The 18,692-nt window shown below is 40.1% G+C and overlaps 2 protein-coding genes across 2 annotated transcripts in view; one reads left to right on the top strand and one right to left on the bottom strand.

The window, feature by feature from the left end:
• Positions 1 to 2,841: 2,841 nt before the first annotated feature.
• mettl4 (methyltransferase 4, N6-adenosine) lies at positions 2,842 to 10,399 on the bottom strand. Its single transcript, XM_072688027.1, has 8 exons — positions 10,003 to 10,399; positions 9,845 to 9,910; positions 8,925 to 9,285; positions 8,487 to 8,556; positions 7,599 to 7,773; positions 6,364 to 6,470; positions 5,102 to 5,184; positions 2,842 to 3,080 (listed from the first exon to the last, which is right to left on the bottom strand). The coding sequence occupies exons 1-8, from the start codon at positions 10,225 to 10,227 to the stop codon at positions 2,881 to 2,883; spliced, it is 1,287 nt and encodes a 428-aa protein (XP_072544128.1). The 5' UTR covers positions 10,228 to 10,399; the 3' UTR covers positions 2,842 to 2,880.
• A 1,074-nt stretch (positions 10,400 to 11,473) lies between these two features.
• The window catches only part of smchd1 (structural maintenance of chromosomes flexible hinge domain containing 1), a 42,747-nt gene continuing 35,528 nt past the window's right edge, over positions 11,474 to 18,692 (top strand). The window contains exons 1-6 of the mRNA XM_072688026.1: positions 11,474 to 11,746; positions 13,455 to 13,530; positions 14,281 to 14,439; positions 14,602 to 14,684; positions 14,838 to 14,971; positions 17,968 to 18,082. Coding sequence (XP_072544127.1) covers positions 11,594 to 11,746; positions 13,455 to 13,530; positions 14,281 to 14,439; positions 14,602 to 14,684; positions 14,838 to 14,971; positions 17,968 to 18,082 — 720 coding nt within the window. The 5' untranslated portion in view covers positions 11,474 to 11,593. The remainder of the gene's footprint in view (positions 11,747 to 13,454; positions 13,531 to 14,280; positions 14,440 to 14,601; positions 14,685 to 14,837; positions 14,972 to 17,967; positions 18,083 to 18,692) is intronic.

Raw genomic sequence — 18,692 nt, 5'->3', positions numbered from 1 at the left:
ACACACACACCCAGAGCTATGGGCATCCAACTCCAGCGCCCAGGTAGCAGAGAGGGTGAAGGGCCTTGCTCAAGGGCCCAACAGTGGCAGCTTGGCAAGCCCAGGTATCGAACCCACAACCCTGTAACCAATAGCCCGGCGCTCTAACCGCTAAGCCTCCACCACCCTCGTCTTCTTCTTATTATTATTATTGTTATTCTTTGCCTCTGCCTCCTCCTTCTCCTCCTCTTCTTCCTTCTCCCTCTCCTCATTCTTCTTATTTTCCTTTGTGCTAATCTCACACAGGCACAGCAGGTAATGTGTGTGCCAGGAGCCTGGGGTTGTGGGTTTGATCCTCACTATGATCTCTGTCTGTGAGGAGAATTTGTGTGGTGAATTTCCTCCCAAAAACACACATGGCAGATGACCTGAATATGCTAAATCACCCCCTAGGTATGAGGGAATGGGTGTGATGGACTGGTACCTTGTGCAGGGACATCAGCCCATTCAATGCTTTGCACATATGGTTTCCAGATAGGCTCTGGACTCTCTGCAACCCTGACCAGGAAGAAGCAAATGGGAAGATGAATGATGATGATGATGATGATGATGATGGTGATTGAAGTTTAGTTCTAGCACTTCCATTGTTTCATTAATATATTTACATTATCCTTTATTAAATGTTTCATTTTAACAGGAAAAACTTATAAAACTATATTACCCTGGTTAATAACTACATAATACTACATAAATCTCTGTAGATTGTAATACACATTTACAAATTAAAAGAAATGGTGACCAGAGATATTGTTGCATTAAATTAGCACATGTCCTTAAACAAACTTTTGCATATGACTGTATAATTATATACAAACATATATGAAGTGTCCCAGTTCTCTTTTTTATAGCTTGTCAATGCGGGGAATAAATACTCCTACATGGTAATATGCATCACGCCTCAGCAGCCTATATTTACTGTGCTTGTTCCCCCATCAATTATGCTTAATACATTTTGTGTTTATTTTATGTATTGTAATTATTCCAATCTATTGCATTTTTGGATGGGACAGGTCATCAGTAGTGCATCGACTTACCAGAAGATGGCACCAAACACCAGGAGGATAAGTCTACTTTCCCTGTCTCTACATCTCTGAGCTTAGCTTTTTGTACATATGTAGTTACTTTAGCTTGTTTACATCAAATCCATCTGTACTTTTACTTTTACATGCCCCACCAAGTCTAATATATATAATATATTATCCTAATATAAACTGTTTAGGCTTCTTCAGTGTTTTGTAAGGTATGGAACTAGAAGTTTGTTAGGAAACGTATTATCATAATCACTAATTATGGAGTCTGGTAAGAGTGTGTCATTATCCACAGTGAAACGAGTACAGTATTGACATGGGCTAAAGGCCACTCTGCCAGGAAGAAGCCGTTACTCCAAAAGAAACATTAAAAAGACATAAAGGAACAAAGACCTTCATTTTTGGAAACGTCCTTTGGTCTGACGTAACTAAAATTGAACTGTTTGGCCATAATGACCATCGTTTTTCCGGGTTTTCCAAATGGACAATGACCCGAAGCACACTGCCAAACTGGTTACAAAGTGGCTTAAGGAGAACAAAGTCAATGTTTTGGAGTGGCCATCACAAAGCCCTGATCTCAATCCTATTGAAAATGTATTGTCAAAGCTGAAAAGGCATGTGTGAGCAAGGTGGCCTACAAACATGGCTCAGTTATACCAGCTCTGTTAGGAGGAATGGGCCAAAATTCCTGCCAACTATTGTGAAGAGCTTGCGGAAGGATTTTCAAAATGTTTGACCCAAGTCATACAGTTTAAGGGCAATGGTACCAAATAGAAAGAAAAAGAAAATAATAAAAATTGGCATAACAAATTCCCTCTCTCGTTATTTTGGCATTGTGTCTTTTTTATAGTGTATGTAAACTTCTTGTTTCAATTGTAGATAGTTTTCAAAAGGGCCATGCAAAGCAATCTGTGAATGGCCTGAGAAACGTTGTTGGAATTCTGCTGCTTTCCAAAAAAAGTGAGTCTGCTGACTCATTGAAAACTGAACGGAACTAAACTGGAGTTGCTAAAAAGTGTGTTTTGGATGAAATGTAAGTTTTAAATAAAACTGTGCTGTATTTGAGTAAGATAAATTTACTTATGATTGGATATCTAAATGTAGAAGCCTAAAGATCTTCTAGCGACCTTAATTCAAATAGCTTCTTTGAGGAACCAGAGGATTCATAAGAGACATCCTAAAAGTTTTCACTGGCATCTCTACGAGCATACAGGAATTTGAGTTTGTGGGGGTTCTTCACACTCCCACATCTCCATTACAAAAATAGTTAATCATGGAACCAAACATTGATTCTTTTTATGGCATCAGTCAAATAACCCTTTGTAGGACCTTTATTTTTTAAGAGTGTTTTGAGCTCTCTCTTCATTTATAAATACTCTACAAAGGTGTACAATTACAGACTGTAGCTCATCCGTTGTCATATCATTAACTGGATATTGTATCAGACACCAACTACACTACTGATAATAGCATGACTGGTATATAGTAAAACTGGTAGTATTGTACTTTCTTTAAAATATCAAATGCAATAGCAATTATAGTTGACCTAATGTAAAAAATTAACTAATGTAATAAATGACACAGTCCTGTTTAATAAAGGTACATACTTATGCACAGCTAGTGCTCAAGTGTTTTTTAGTGCTATATTGTGCTATACAGAACCAAGACAATCCAAAGAACAATTTCTGGAACAATGAATTTGGATTAAAAAATATATTTTATTATAAAATGTTTATTAAAAAAAAGTTTATTTTATAAATGTATAAAACTTTGGTAAATTTATTTAAAAAAAAAAAAAAAACTGAACATCAGTTCATAGTTGGGCAGATGTGTCCGCCTGCAGATTTGTACTGGTAGTATCATCACATATAGTCTCCATGCTCTCTGTGGTGAAATAGCTGTGGTGCTGGAATTTGATAACTTCATTTCCCCAGCTCGTCCAATCAGGCTGTAGACTTCGAGCGAACAGTTCCAGACACCTGGCATTAGGGCTAATGTAGGGCCTCAGCACAGCTGGAACAGAATCAACAGAACGGTTAGCTTTGTGGTAAAGTTTCAAAGAATTCAAAGAATAATAGCTTATGTTTTTCCTTAGCTCAGTTACAACACGTTATTCACCGCTCTTGCCTAAGACTATCCAAGCTTTAGAATCATGAACAAAATGCATTGTCACCCTGATATTCCTCTTTTTGGGACAAACTGACTATAAACCAGACAATTCAGTCCAAAATCTGACTAAGGCATGTTGTAATAAATACTCTAAATAAGCACACGACTGCACATTACTGCAAATAAATAATGTATTAATGAGCTTCTGTATTACAAACTGTTGTGCTGTTCACAGATGTATAAAACTAGATAAAATTAGGGTCAAATTTGTGATTAGCGAAGCCACATCTGAGGCTGTTGTAAAATACACCTCCTCACAACTAAATTCTACATTAACCCCCTTAAGCCACAGAGGCTTATGACACACTGAGGTGTATAACTGGCTGTTAATTGGTAATGGAATTTTGTAATAACACTTTTGGCCCTCTGGCGAACCACAGACCATTTAAAAGTACTAAAGTAAAAATGCAAACTAAGGAGATGAGGAGATTTAGCCAAGAAGATGAAGATTTCTGTAACTGACTGACTGACTTGACGAATCTTGTTGATATGTTCATGCGCAAGATCTGCCACCTGTTTGCCCAGAAGAGACATTTTCTTGTATCTACGGTCAAAGATGGCATTTTGCCACAAAGCTAACAGGTGTAATCTTAGGTAAGCTGAGGTTGGGTATCTTTGCCTGATATATTATTGTAAGGGTAAGAGGGTGTGGAGACATACTGTGGCATTAACGTGTGCATCAAAGTTCATAGCGAAAGCATATGGACTCAACAGCGCCTCCGCAGTGTTAGCACGCTGGCTTCGCCCAGCATCACTATCGAGCTGTTAGCATCTCTATTGTTCCGGCTGCCAATCTCGCCCAGCACTGCTACCACGGCGTTAGTCACAAGCCATGTTCATGAGATCCTGGGGCCTTAACATCTAAAACTAGTAAATATGTGGTCTACATCTTAAGACTCTGAGGGCAAGGCCTGAGTCCTTTACCAGGCAGGGTCACATCAAAAATAGTGCATGAAACATAATAGAGGTCATTTCATGCCTCAGAGAAAAGCTTTGTGGTATCGACTGTTAAGCACGGTGGTGGAAGCATCATGCTCTGGGGTTGTTTTGCTGCCAGAGGAACAGGGACATTTCACAAAGCAAATGAAATAATGAGGCACCAAATTCAAAGTTTTTGAATTCTTCACAGTTAGGTGTTCTACCCAAGAAAATGACCGCAAACATGCATCATCTCACGTGATGAGACTAATACACCTGAATAATGCTCCAGCAACAAAGTGTGCTGCATTGTGAGATAATGGGCATACCCCAATGATTGCTTGGTGCTAGCAAAACATTTCTAAAAATCAGCGCCATCATTGCAAGGGTAACCTGGTGAGCAAAAGCTACACATAAGGTGTTTAATGGTTTAGTACAGCACCACTAAAGACTGCTATATGACCACAAAATGAATAACTGTATAAAAGCAATAAGCCATTTGAGTGACTTTACAGTGATTTGATCACATGTAAGGGTTTTCTAGGTGAACTACGTTCTTTAGTGGAAACTATTTACCTTGGTCTATTGCATCATGTTTTCTGTATTTTGTAGGTCATAAAAAAATCCTCCTCATGTCCTTTTTAACAACAGACATACAGTGCGGTACAATCACTGTTGAACAGCCTCGGTTGGCTTATTGCATAATGCAAGCCCAGCTTTTGTTTAGACTAGCACAGCGAGGTCTCACAGTTGTCAGCTGGACACTGACGCATGGCCCGGTCTTTCAGACACGTCCTTATGCAATTTTGCCTCTGCTCTAGAACGCTAATAGACTCCAAAGTGAGAATGGAGATTAATGCTTTGCCGCTGTGGAAGCCAAAATAGCATGCGGTGACGCCAACAGTGCCTGATCAACGTGACAAGAAGCTGTGTGGTCTTGCGTGTACCTGACAGTGATGGCTTGTGAGAGTGCAGTGCTGAGGGAATGCTAATTATGAGCCGCTGATCTGGGATCTCGTACTCCTCTGGCCTGAAACAAACAGGACGACAGGATGAATAATTTTGTATAAATGAAGAAAGGGGGAGGGGAACCCACAGAACCCACACACCGGTCCTCCGTGGCACTCAAATGGATCAGTAAAAATTAAGCAGTGTGTACATGAGGCTAAGGCTTCTTGCGCACAGTACTGGAGTTTTTAATGAGCACTTTCCCAAGTGATGGTTTGTTGCAGCATACACACTACCAGTCTACAGACGTTGATTCTTCAAGGGTATTAGATAACTGCATTCAAATTGTGTAACCCACAGTATGAACAGGAAGGCTCAGAAATTGAGTAACCCACAGAAAGCCTGGATATTGGCTACACCCACAACTCAATTTAAAACCTAATTTTAACCCTCAAAAATTATAAAAAATGTGTATATTTCCATTTTTCGTATTCCCACATGAATTTCTATTTGGACCTAACACTCACTGAGCACTTATATTAGGACATACGAATACTGGGAAGGGTCTCCCCTTGTTCTCAAAAAAGCCTCAATTCTGCATGGCATAAATTCCACAAGATGTTGGAGACATTCCTTTGAGATTATGGTCAGTTCCTGCAGATTTGTCAGGATGACTTTCATGCTGTGAATCACCCACTGTACCACATCCCTATTGGATTCAGATCTGGTGACTGGGAAGGCCGCTGAAGAAGACTGAATTTATTGTCACGTTCATGAAACCAGTTTTAGACGACTTTGCTTTGTGACATGGTGCATCATCATGCTGCTAGTAGCCATTAGAAGATGGGTCAATTGTGGTTGTGAACGGATGCACATGGTCAGCAATAATGCTCAAACAGGCTGTGGTATTTGAGCGAGGACTGCTTGGTATTTATGGCCCAAAGTGTCCCAAGAAAACATTTCCCAGCACCACAATTGCACAGAGTGGCTCTTTGGGTTACCGTAGCACTTTAAACCTGTCTGGCCATTCTCTGTTGACCAGCAGTTCTAGAAATACTCACACCAGCAGCCTGCCTGACCACAACAACCATGGCATGTTCAACACACACACCCTGATGGTTAAGGTAAATACTATTTGAAGCTGCTGGCCGGTATCTGCATGATGTTATGAACTGCACTGCTGCCACCAGATTGGCTGATTAGATAGCGATCATATGATGTCAATGTTTCTGAGGGTTCAGAATAGAGCGGGCCACATTACCTAGTTGTGCTGATGTTGTTAGCACAGGTCCTGCCAAGTAATAGCACTTCATAAGGCTTCTTGTGTGGAGAGTCAAGAGGGAAGACAAACTCTCCTGTCCGGGTTACCTGCAGACAAATACAAATACTGTAGGTTACACACTGCTTGACTGGCATCTGAGATAATATGCACAGAATAAACAGTACACAACAGACAGATCTTTAAACAGGGAAATGTGTAGACTAGGGCCCAACTAATATATCGATTGTATGATAAAATCAGCCAATAGTCAGGTTCCACAAATTTACACGGTCTCCTTAAATGTATATATATAATATTATATTTAATAATATTTTTGTTGTTTATATATATATATATATATATATATATATATATATAATTGATGTGTATTTACACAATAAACATAACATTTATACTTGGCACAAAATTTAATTAGATGTTTAATTAGACATTTAATTCAATATTTCAAATGTGTTAAAGTTATTCAATTATAAACAATGTACTGTAATTACAATTAATTATAATACATTTATTTAATTTTATTTTTTATTTTACAAATATTCTGCTTTGAATAATCTTCACTTATGATTCTGGATATTATAACATCTTATAACATTCATGCTATACAGCTTTCTCTTGCTTATTAACAGCTCTCTTCATTGTTCTGGACACATCTAAACTTTTTTTTTTTAATTATTTATAGTTTCCTCGTTTCCCCACCCAAGCACATCTCCAAAAACACTGGGCAAGTCCTGTGGATTTTTTCCCCCCGTTATGCAGTGGTCTGTACCTATCAAAAGTGTCTAACAAAAAAAAAAAAACACAGCACCTCACAACTTACAGGACAGATTCCACAGGATGCCTTCAGAGGCCTTGTGGAGTCCATGTTTCGAATGGTCAGATTTGTTGTGGCGGCATAAGGGAGACTAATATTACTAAATATTAGGCTGGCGGTACTAATGTTATGGCTGATCAGTGCATTACTATTTAATGAATTAGAAACCACACAGGTTGCTCCTGTCCTGAAAACACTGATTCTAAACTTCTTGTAAGACTTTCTGTTTTTCTTCTGTTTATTTGAGCATAACTACACATTACTTGTACAATCAAATATCTGACTTTTTAGTCTCTTAAAATCAGTACTGGCTATAAAACTCTATATTGGTTGGGACTTAGTGTAAACATCTTGTGTCATGAACAATATCTGTGTGTGAATACAAGTAATTATTCTGCACCTTAACCCACAGCCACTCTGCCAGCAGCTCCACTCCCCAGTGAGGGTAAAGCTCCTCTCTAACAAACCGAATGTGCCGAGGACGGTTGGTTACCCAAGTAACCACCACACATCCTGCTGCGCTCACCGCTGGGACAGGAAGTTGTTTGAGCTGAGATGATGGCAGGAAACCATACCTGTCATTCAGAGAAAATAAAAAAGGACCCCACCAACACAGATGCAAGTCAAACATTTGCGCCCTTTTAAGGCACAGTGTTGAGAGTCCTCTAGTGTGAAAAATTTACACTGCATTGCTAATAAGGCCTATTTAAAAGTAAAGCAGCACTATCCGAGAATTGGCATTTCTTGCTCCTGAGCTCCCCCTACAGTCTGGAAGTGAAATTCCCCCCCTAAAGGACACACTTTACACATGCATTTTTGGACAAGCTGGGAGATACAGAAGTGAAGGTGAAAGATGTGGACTGACACAGTACAGCTCTCGTGAGGGTTGTCCTGCCCACGTCACCAAAGTTACAAACTCTATTCTCCCATTACTCCCCCTACAGTTAGGAAGTGTCATTCACGCTTAGCTCTTCTCTCAAATGCTTTCACATAGCTAACCAGGAGAAGCTTGCGAGTGCTACGCTTTTAGTGCAAAGTTAAAATCTAACACTAGCTGATCAGCTACAATCTATTCAACTAGGTCATTACAGATCATGGGCACCTGGGACTCTTTGTCCTAACCAAAGTCCCATATTTATTTCATACTCATCAAAAACAAGTTAAAATACACTATAAATACAATCAATGGCACCAACATGCAGAAACATTGCGTGTGGACAGTAAGGATATGAGAAATGTGAAAAATTGTTGTACTATTTAAATAACATACCAGGACTGTTCAACCTACCTATTGCTTCTCTTCACAGACTTATTTTCCCACGGTGGATCAAGGACTATTAGGTCATATTTCTCCTCACCTGGAGAAACAAATGACACATATTGTAAAATCTTTTCAGCCATTACTAACTGGATTTTACAAGAAAATCCAAGAGGCAAAATCAAAGCAGGTAATGGTTGACAAATGGCCTGACATTAGGCCTAAGTTGGCCTCGAAAAGTCTATATGGTTATATGAGAGCTGAGAGTACCCTACAATAAAACTTCCAAAAGCTTAAAAAAAATTTGCAATATCCCAGGGACAGGAAACGCCTAGTCCTGGAGTTCTGGATTTCCACACAGTTTGGTGACCTTCCTGCTCCGACACCCCTGGCCAGGGTTAGTCGGGGTATTACAGCAGAATAATCACATACGTGTGCTGAACTCTGCCTGTATTGAAGTGACCTTACTGTTGACGAGTGGCTGTATGCGCGTGAAATCAGACAACAGGAAGCGGCTGCGGGGAGGCAGAAAATACATCTGTCCCATTAGTGTGACCTCCTGAGCAAAGTCGTTGGGGTTTTCCGTGAGGCATGAGAGCAGGTCGAGGTGTGAATCCAAATCTGCATGTCCCTTAACAGCCTGTACATGCGATGCAGCGGACCTCTCCACTGCAAGCAGCTGCTTGGCCATGTCACACAGGGCAGCGAGCTGGCACTCATGAATTGGCGCTTGTTTAGTTGGCATTGTGTGTAAATCTTCGGTCAGGTAACCGCAGTGGTGTCCTGCTTCCACAAGGGGCTGACTGCCCTCCAGCACCAACAATCTGACCTGTTTTACAGACAGAGAGAGACCTTTTTTTCTTTTTTTTTTTGATGAGGTAAACAAAACTTAAACAAAAATTGCAATCCCTAGCATTTCAAAGCAGCTTTAGAAAAAGTGTGAAAGAAGTGCGAAAGAGTGACTAAGAGCGAGAAAGAGAAAGAACAAGAGAGTGACAAAGAATGAGAGAGAGGGAGAGAGCCTTCGTGACATCTAATGGTAGTCAACCTAAGATTTTTGAAGCATTTCTACTGATCCATTTATCATTAATTTTGACAAAAGATACACGCTTTTTGCAGGACATACGTACAATAATGAATATTTGTAGTGTACACCAAAAAATAGATGCATGATCCGTATATTATGCATGTGTCCACTAAATGATATGTATTGTATAACAATTATATAAACACTAATATATATTATCCACTAAATTACAAAAACACTGTGCTGCCTTCATCTGCAATGCACGTAATTATCCTCATTTACTTTTGGGGACAAAAATACATATGCAAATATATAGAAGTGCATATATTAGATTTCCATATTGATCAGCTGATCAGGTTACCTTTGCATGGAACGCTTCAGCATCTACCTCCCCCTGATTGAGATCACTCCTTTTTCGCTTCCTTTTCTGCAGAAGAAATGAGCTAAAATTAGCATAAAACTAACTCCTATGAAGCGTGATATAACTGTATTAGCCCGAAAACACACGTTTGCCACTACCTTCCGTGTCTTCAGGTCGATTTTAGAGGGTGCCTCTGTATTTAAAGCAGGGCTGCTGTTCTTGCCTTTATCCACTATATGAGGCTTTAACAGATCAAAGTACTGCTTGTTGAAGCGGCACCTAAAGTGGCCCCTGTTTGCACTGAAACAGCGCTCAAACCCGGCATTAATGAGAGAGTAGGAGTCCAGCAGCCACCCGCGATCATTAGCGAACAGGACAGACATTTATAAAAGGCGCCGAAATGAAATGTAAAGTGTGAATAAATAAGCGATAAAACAGCTGTGATTAAAACTCCTCGTCGTTACTGCAACTCGGTTCAGCGCAGCGCCATGACACAACACAGCCGCAACACAGCTTTACTGCGGCCAGGCTGCGCTGAAGAAACGCAGCTTCTGCGCATTTCTTATAATCAATTAACTAAATCAAAATGAGGAACTTGAAATAATAAGAGCACACAAAGCACATTATGCATTTATTTATTTTACATTTTGCGATCATTTTTACCAATACATACACATATGGCATAATTCCAATGTTTAAATAAATAATATTAAAATTTGCGATCATTTTTACCAATGTACCAATACATACACATATTTGTGTATTGTGTTTTGGCATTAAAAAAACACTATATATTATATATATTCAGTTTTTCTTACAACTCATTTTAGAGCATTTCTATTGGGCCACGATGCTGTGACACAGTGTAAGGGACAACTGCCAGATTAGCATTAAGTAAAAAAAAAAAGGCAAAAATGGAATGACAGCGACAGTATGGTTGATAACAGGAGTTTTAGATTATATGATTGAGCCTGTTATTAGTATCATTTGTAGGCTTGGGGTGAATAAGGACGTCAATGAAACGCATTCTTTGCATTCTTTCACCACGTAACACTAAAACGTGCTGGGTGGGGACTTTTATTTTGACAATATTTGGGTACAGCGAATCTCCCTGTGTTTAGGTCTTTCCTTTGCATTTTTTTACAGTTACAATAAAACTGTGTGAAAAATAGTTCGGCGGTTTCTCGTTTTTAATTCGCGTGTGGTGTATAATGGCCGAGAAAATGCACAGGAACGTTTGGCGCCAGAAAAGGGTTGCCAGTCGTAGTTTTATTCCGTGTTGCTTTTAATAAGGCTTACACGTCGGGTTCGTTCGCTTTAATTTTACTTTTTATTTCGTAAAATCAGTCCTGCAAGAGAACACAGTTTCAGTAGCTTATAAACACTGCACAAGTGACACAGCTGCTGTTTGTTAAAAAATAAATAAATAAAAAGTAGCTAGCTAGATGTGCGGAAGCGGATTTGGCAACCCCACCGACCCAAAAACGAGCGCGTGGAGACTGACAACACAGTTACAATATCACATGGTTCGGTTTGATGTGGAGGAGCCTTTACAACTCAAACACTGATGGCCGCTGGATGCCAATAACAGCTCGGAGAAGCCTCGGTCTCTGCTTGCATGTCAGCGCAAACATGTCGGAAGCGGAGCGGTGACGCCTTTCTCTTACAGTTTCGCTTTGGAGGATCTGCGAGGCGCCTCAGAGCTGAGAGATCAGACCTGAGGTGGCAGAAACATCTGAGGGGAGAAACATGGCGGACTCGGGAGTTCCCCGAGCGGAGTCCGAGTCTGACAGCAGGTCGGTTTATATCTACGACTGTCGTCCAGAGAGCAAAGACTCTTCTGAGAAGGTGATAGAAACCAGCGGTAAGGACTACAGAGAGTTCCTGCAGGCTGTCCTCAAGGTGGGTGAAGCTCGTCTAGTCCACAACTTCGCACTTGTTACTCTGCGAGCTGGAAACATTCATAAGTAGCTGCCTGGTGCTGAGCAGCTCGCAGTTAGCTGGACTAGCTGATCGTGGAGCGACTAAACCTGTGCGCTTCCTCTCGGAGGAAACAGAAAAGGCGATGCCACTCCTAGCAGGGCATGGAGGATCTGCAGAGCTAGGCTAAGTCTCCCAGACCTGGTGTTTCCACTTTCTTCAGCTCACTCTTTAAGTATCTCCTGCACCTGTTGGAGTTCACTGTCATTATGATGTCCTTCATGAGTTGTATGGACAGAAGTATTGGGACAGCTGCTCAATCATAGTTTGGGGTTATTCAAAATAATTAATCCAGCTTGTGTTGAGTAACTGTCTCTGCTATCCGGGGAAGGCTTTCTGCTAGATTTCTACTAGATTAGGTGATCACCACCCCATCCAATCCCACCCCATCCCCAACTCATCCTAAAGTACTGCATGGAGCACCATCCATCATTCCAGAGAACACGGTCCTACTGCTCCACAGCTCTGAGAAGTGCTGGGGGGCTTCACACCCCTCTAGCCCCCACCTGGCATTGTGGCATGGTGCTAATTGGTTCGGGTTAATCTGCTCCAGAGAGTCCTATTGTATTGGCAGTACTTCTCTACAGGGACTAGACAAGCTGTCTCTGTGTGCATTTGCATATCTGTGTCAGTAATGGGTGCAACTTAGGAGTCACTGAATGCATTCATTAGAAGGGGTGTCCACAAACATTTGGGCATATAGTGTAGGAAAGTGGGGAAATTCTCAGTGTCACAGCAGAAAGGAATAGCAAGGCACTCAGTTACAAAAAAAATTAGATAAATAAATGTAGATAAATAATTTACACTACTTGATGATACTACCATGATATTGACTGGTGCAAAGATCTGAATTCATACATTTAAAAAATGTGTTTTGAGACTAAATCCACTAGAATTAGCTTTACATTAAGATAATTATAAATGATAAAAATAAATAAATAAATAAGAATTTCTATAAGACTGAAATGCAGATCTTATTCTAGCATAAATTCAATATTCTGTTCCTCTGGGGTTCAGTAAATATGTATAATATCTGTATAAAATATCAGTCAGATCTAAGGGTGGACACTGGAATAAATATTGCTCACAATATGCTAAATGTATTGTGATATTTTGATATGCAGAAAAAATGCACCATTAATGACAGTTCCAATTAATACCTCATACTTAATACAGTGATTTTTATTCAAAATGTACTGCAGGACAGTCCACACTGTTTGACACAAAACATGCCCTTTGTTTAGTCTTCTTTTAGCACTGATGATATCTACAATATTCTCAGAACAAACATAGTATGTATTGCAATAACATAATCCATCACAATATGCAAACACTGCCATATTGCTCATCTTTAGTCTCATCTAGACATAATTTTTAAGGCATTATCTGCTTCAAACACCATTGTTTATAATTTATCTTCATGGTTTGATTCTTCTTTGTTTGCTATAGTTTAGTATGTGGCTGGTTAATGTCATAGCTGTACTACTGGAGCTGTGTGTTGTGAATCTCAGACCGTTTGTACAATTGTAAGCATAGTAAGTGTGCTGAGGATACAGAAGCGGGTCAAGGAAGGGATGACTGTACGGGAGGAAGCTAGATTGATCTGATACTAGTTTTATGTTCATTTCAGGAGTTTTCTATCTCTCGAACAGAAGCTTTTGTGCTCACAACAACAGATCGCAGGGCGATTGATAAAGACATTTATGGTAAGTATCTCCAGAAATGCACTGTTTTAATGAATTTTCCTGCTAAGATAAAAGATGAAAAAAATTTCGTAGACCTTTCTCCAATTGGCTGATTGGTTTTTGTTGACGGGCGGGCTTTCAGCAAGCTGACTGGCTCTTTTGGTCAAGGACGGAGCTTTATCCATAACCAGCAAGACTGACTGGCTCTTTTTGTTGAAGGCCGGGGCCTTTACGTAACTAGCATGTTGATTGGCTCTGTTTGTTGAAGGGCGGGACTATTCCCATAACCAGCAAGTGGATTGTCTCTTTTTGTTAGGGTGGGACAGACGTTCACTTGACAGCTGTTCAGTCTGCATGTTTCCATTGCAGCTTTGCATCCAGATGTAGGGAATTCTTACTGTAGAAAGTAACACCAGCTGTAAAACTGTATTCCACACTGTTATGGTTAAACTTTTCTGAAACTAAACTGGCTTTTAGTCCATGGGCCACGTATGCCAATAACCGTTTCCTAGTTAGCGCAAGAAACATGCGTGGTGATGTCTCCAATTATTCAACTAATTTGGTCATGGATTTTATTTAGGTTGATTAGTTTTTGCACCCATATTGAATTATTAACATTAGCAGTTTCTTATGTTGTTGTATGTCCTATGCATTATGTGATGCTGTACTTCACCTACTGTCATAGAGGAACCACAGCTAAATGCACTGATGCCTGCTTTTAATTTTAATCATTTCAAACTAAATCTGACTGTTCACTTTGTGGCTAAATAGGTGAGCTTGCGAATGGCAAGACTTTACACCTTCTACAGTCTGTGGATCAAGAATTGGCTAAAGCAACTCAAGAACGCATTAATTATCTTCCCCATTACCACACCATTGTGCAGAGTGGGCAGTATGAGTACTACGCCAGTGAAGGACAGAAAGCACTACGTAAGGACCAGATTGTTCCTTTTCTTCTTACTCTTCTCTCTCACAGTCCCCTGCACATTCTTCGTAGCTCTCGTAGAAACAGAAACATACACATTTCTTGTCTTCTGCAATGCTCAGTGTTGTTGTCAGCTGTAAATGGTGCTTGTTTTTATATTATTTTAGCCTATGCCTTTGCTGAGCTCATTGATAATGCACTTTCCGCCACTTCACGTAATACTGGAAAGAGGAGCATCGATATCAGACTGGTGAGATTTTTTTTAAACTAACTAAATATTTTCCTGTTTCAGTCCTGGAGGGCAACAGCCCTGCTCTAGTACGGTTGCCTCCACTTATTTTCCACCTCTTTCACATGCTCATTCTCTTTGCGTTCTCTTTCTCTCTCTCTTCCTCTCTTCTAGTTGTTTGATGAGTCACAAGGTGGACCAGCTGTGGTGGTGATGGATAATGGTCGAGGGATGACCTCTAAAGAGTTAAACAACTGGGCTGTATATCGCCTTTCCAAATTCAACCGAGAGAACAGCACTTTTCAGAGGTAAACCTAGACCCAGGTGTTTTGTTTTTGTTTTGTACTTACACCAAAACTGATGTTAGAAGATGTATTTAGGGTGTTTGTTCATTAAAGTAATGTAAAAGACAAAACAGGATACATGGCAGAGTTTGGAATATTGTACCATTTAATTACTTTGAGTGCCCCTTGAGAAGTATTTTAAATTGTAATTGAGAATCGATCTTAAAATGTATTCATTTCTTTTTGATACTCGCGAAACCCCTGAGGATTTTCTTAGGTAAGTGCAGGAGACTTTTTATTAACAGTTAGCCAATTGTGCAGCACAAAAGTGCAAACTGTCTACGTTTTGACTTAATCTGGGTTTGGGAAGCCAGCCTAGGTGACAGAAAAGTAAAAAAAAAAAAAGTAAAAATCTGAGTAGTTTTGAAAACTCTCTAGCAGTGTTTCTAAAAGTCTCTCAGTCCAAATGAGGAACCAAACACTGACCTAAAACCTTTGCTTGAGCAAACCAACCCTGCCAGTTTGATGAGCAAGCATAACGGCCAAACTAGACCTAGATACAGGTCAAAGATATAGCACATTTTCTAACAACAACAAAGACTTTCTCACTGTGTTTTGTTCAAACCTAATGTGTAGCCAAAAAATAACGGTTAATCTATTTGGGTAAACAATCCTTTTAATTGCCCTGGTGACGCACTGTCTCTAAATTACCCACACGCTAAAAATATCTGGATGCGTGTAGAGGGGACTGGATAGGGTGTGATCATCAGATGTGCATTCAGATCGAGCTAGATAACATTGGTGGGATTAAAATTCCTGGTGAGCCACTACATATGCAGGAGGTAATGTTGTATGAGTCTGCCCAACTAATTACAAATTAGATGCTCAGCGTGACAATAGAAGGTGATTTATGCTTCAGGTGTCGAAGTCTCAATGAAGCTTCAAGGCCTGAGCCCCTTGTACATCCAGGATGGGAAGAGTTAAGTGCTAAGAGCTGGGATTGTAGAGGAAAGAATCCTAATGTTTTGAATTTTATTTAGATTGTTTAATGAATGATTGTTACTCATTGATGTAGTAGAAGCACATAACCCCATTATAAGGTTAATGCTCTGTGACTTTTATTACACCACAAGAATTACTAATGTGCAACTATATGCAAAGTTGATCCTAAGTTATAAGAGTGGAGAAAACAAGCCAGGAACCAGGTGGTTCTGAGGTGTTTAAGAAGTTTGATGAGTGCAATACCTCTTAAAACTGATGAGGAAAAGAAACAAGAAGCTGGAAATATACAGTCATGCCCGAAAGTATTCATACCCCTGTCAAAGTCTGACTTAAATTTACTTTTATTTAACCAGAAATTATATTTTTGCCTGGAAATGACACAGGCATCTCCCAGGAGATAACACGATGATGTACAAGAGGCATCATTGTGGGAAAAAATATTTCTCAGCTTTTATACACATTTGAACAAAAAGTGGCATGTCCAAAATTATTCATACCCTTCTCAATAATTAATAGAAAAGCCTTTATTGGCTATTACAGCAATCAAACGCTTCCTGTAATTGCTGACCAGCTTTTTGCATGTCTCCACTGGTATTTTTGCCCATTCATCTTTAGTGATGAGCTCCAACTCTTTGAGGTTCGAGGGTCTCCTTGCCATCACCCTGATCTTTAGCTCCCTCCACAGATTCTCAATTGGATTCAAGTCCGGACTCTGGCTGGGCCACTGCAAAACATTAATGTTTTTGTCTGCTAACCATTTCTTCACCACTTTGGCTGTGTGTTTTGGGTCGTTGTCGTGCTGAAATGTCCACCGGTTCCCAAGGCCAAGTTTCTCTGCAGACTGCCTGATGTTGTTGTTGAGAATCTTGATGTATTGCTCTTTTTTCATGGTGCCATTTACTGCAATCAAGTTCCCTGGTCCATTGGCTGAAAAACACCCCCAAAACATTAGGTTCCACCACCATGTTTGACAGTGGGGATGGTGTTCTTAGGGTTGAAGGCTTCTCCTTTTTTACGCCAAATGGTGCACACATCATTGTGGCCAATCAATTTTTGTTTCATCTGACCATAAAACAGAACACCAGAAGTCTTCTTCTTTGTCCAGATGAGCATTTGCAAAGGTCAAGCGGGCTTTTGTGTGCCTTTTCTGGAGAAGTGGTGTCCTCCTTGGCCTGCGTCCGTGGAACCCAGCAGTGTGCAGTGTCCGTTGAACTGTCTGCCTTGAGATGTCGCCACCAGCAGAGTCCAGATTCACCAGGATGGCCTTGGTGGTGATCCTTGGATTTTTCTTCACCTCTCTTACTATTCTCCTGGCCAGCACAGGTGTCACTTTTGGCTTCCGACCACATCTTCTGAGATTTTCCACAGTGCGGAACTTCTTGTATTTTTTAATAATACTTTGCACTGTAGCCACTGGAACTTGAAAACATTTTGATATGGCTTTATAGCCCTTTCCTGACTTGTGAGCGGCCACAATGCACAGCCGCAGGTCCTTAGTGAGCTCCTTTGTCTTAGCCATGACTGTCCACAAACCAACTGCAGAGAGCTGCTGTTTTTCTCCTGTTGAGTTGATTAAAACAGCTGTTCCCAATGAATCAGGGTAATTAGGATGCTTTAAAACAGCTTGGACTATTTGGAATGGTATAGAACTTTGGATTTTCCCATATACTGTGACCGTTTTCAAAGGGTATGAATAATTTTGGACATGCCACTTTTTGTTCAAATGTGTATAAAAGCTGAGAAATACTTTTTCCCACAATGATGCCTCTTGTACATCATCGTGTTATCTCCTGGGAGATGCCTGTGTTGTTTCAAGGCAAAAATATAACTTCTGGTTAAATAAAAGTAAATTTAAGTCAAACTTTGCCAGGGGTATGAATACTTTCGGGCATGACTGTACTTACCTATAGGAAGGGAGTTGCTGATATTAAGAATCTTAAGACTGCCATATTAAGTAAAATAACAACAGAATGTAGTGGTAAGTTTAATCTCCATATGTGGGTTTGTTTTTCCAATAGTGATCATTCTTCATATGTGCGTCCCAGTCCAGTCCCACGCAGTCTGAACAGCGACATCTCCTACTTTGGCGTCGGAGGCAAACAGGCCGTGTTTTACATCGGCCAGTCTGTACGGGTAGGTGCTGCACCCCAGGCCATTTATTCCACTGTCACTGTCAGTTTTTTTACTCATACGGAATTGTGTTTGGTGGAAAGTCGTTTATGGAAAACATTTTTTTTAGATTGGCAGCTTTTTCAACATGTTCAGAGTCTTTGTTTATTTTATGTTGTGTTTCCCAGAAAACTGGGATGTTATTTGTTGCATAACCGAGAGAGAGTGATGCTTTCTCAACCTACTTTGTCTAAGATGTTTTGGGGAAAATTGACAGTTAAAAGGGCTGTCTTGATCCAAGTCTATGTTTTGAAACATATTGCTGTTAAGGAAATCCAGGAAAAAAACTGAAACCAGACCTTGTTCTTCAAACCAGCTCACAAAATCACAACGACTTACATCTATTACTATTGCAAGCAAAGCACTTCTATTGCCATTACCCCAATGCCTCACCAGTCTTTGAAAGGTTGTGTATCTCTACATCTATAATATCTACAATATATCTATAATATAATACATTCAATGGAAGGTGCTTATCAAACATTACTACTAAAAGTACTCAGGTTCGTCCAGCGTAAAACTCTACAATTAAATTTGTATGATTGGAAATCCCCGCTGCCTTAACCAGTACCCA

This window comes from Salminus brasiliensis, chromosome 9 (genome assembly GCF_030463535.1).
Source record: "Salminus brasiliensis chromosome 9, fSalBra1.hap2, whole genome shotgun sequence".
NCBI classification, from domain to species: domain Eukaryota; kingdom Metazoa; phylum Chordata; class Actinopteri; order Characiformes; family Bryconidae; genus Salminus; species Salminus brasiliensis.
Note: the sequence above shows the minus strand (reverse complement) of the source record. Positions and strands in the feature narration are given on the sequence as shown.

What these genes read in the sequence shown, in the direction of transcription:
- mettl4 (XM_072688027.1), bottom strand. Translation starts at nt 10,227, where the DNA reads ATGTCTGTCCTGTTCGCTAATGATCGCGGGTGGCTGCTGGACTCCTAC. An exon ending in CTGAAGCGTTCCATGCAAAG is followed by an intron (nt 9,286 to 9,844) that starts GTAACCTGATCA and finishes TCTGTAAAACAG; the next exon opens with GTCAGATTGTTGGTGCTGGA. An exon ending in TCTGTGAAGAGAAGCAATAG is followed by an intron (nt 7,774 to 8,486) that starts GTAGGTTGAACA and finishes TCTGAATGACAG; the next exon opens with GTATGGTTTCCTGCCATCAT.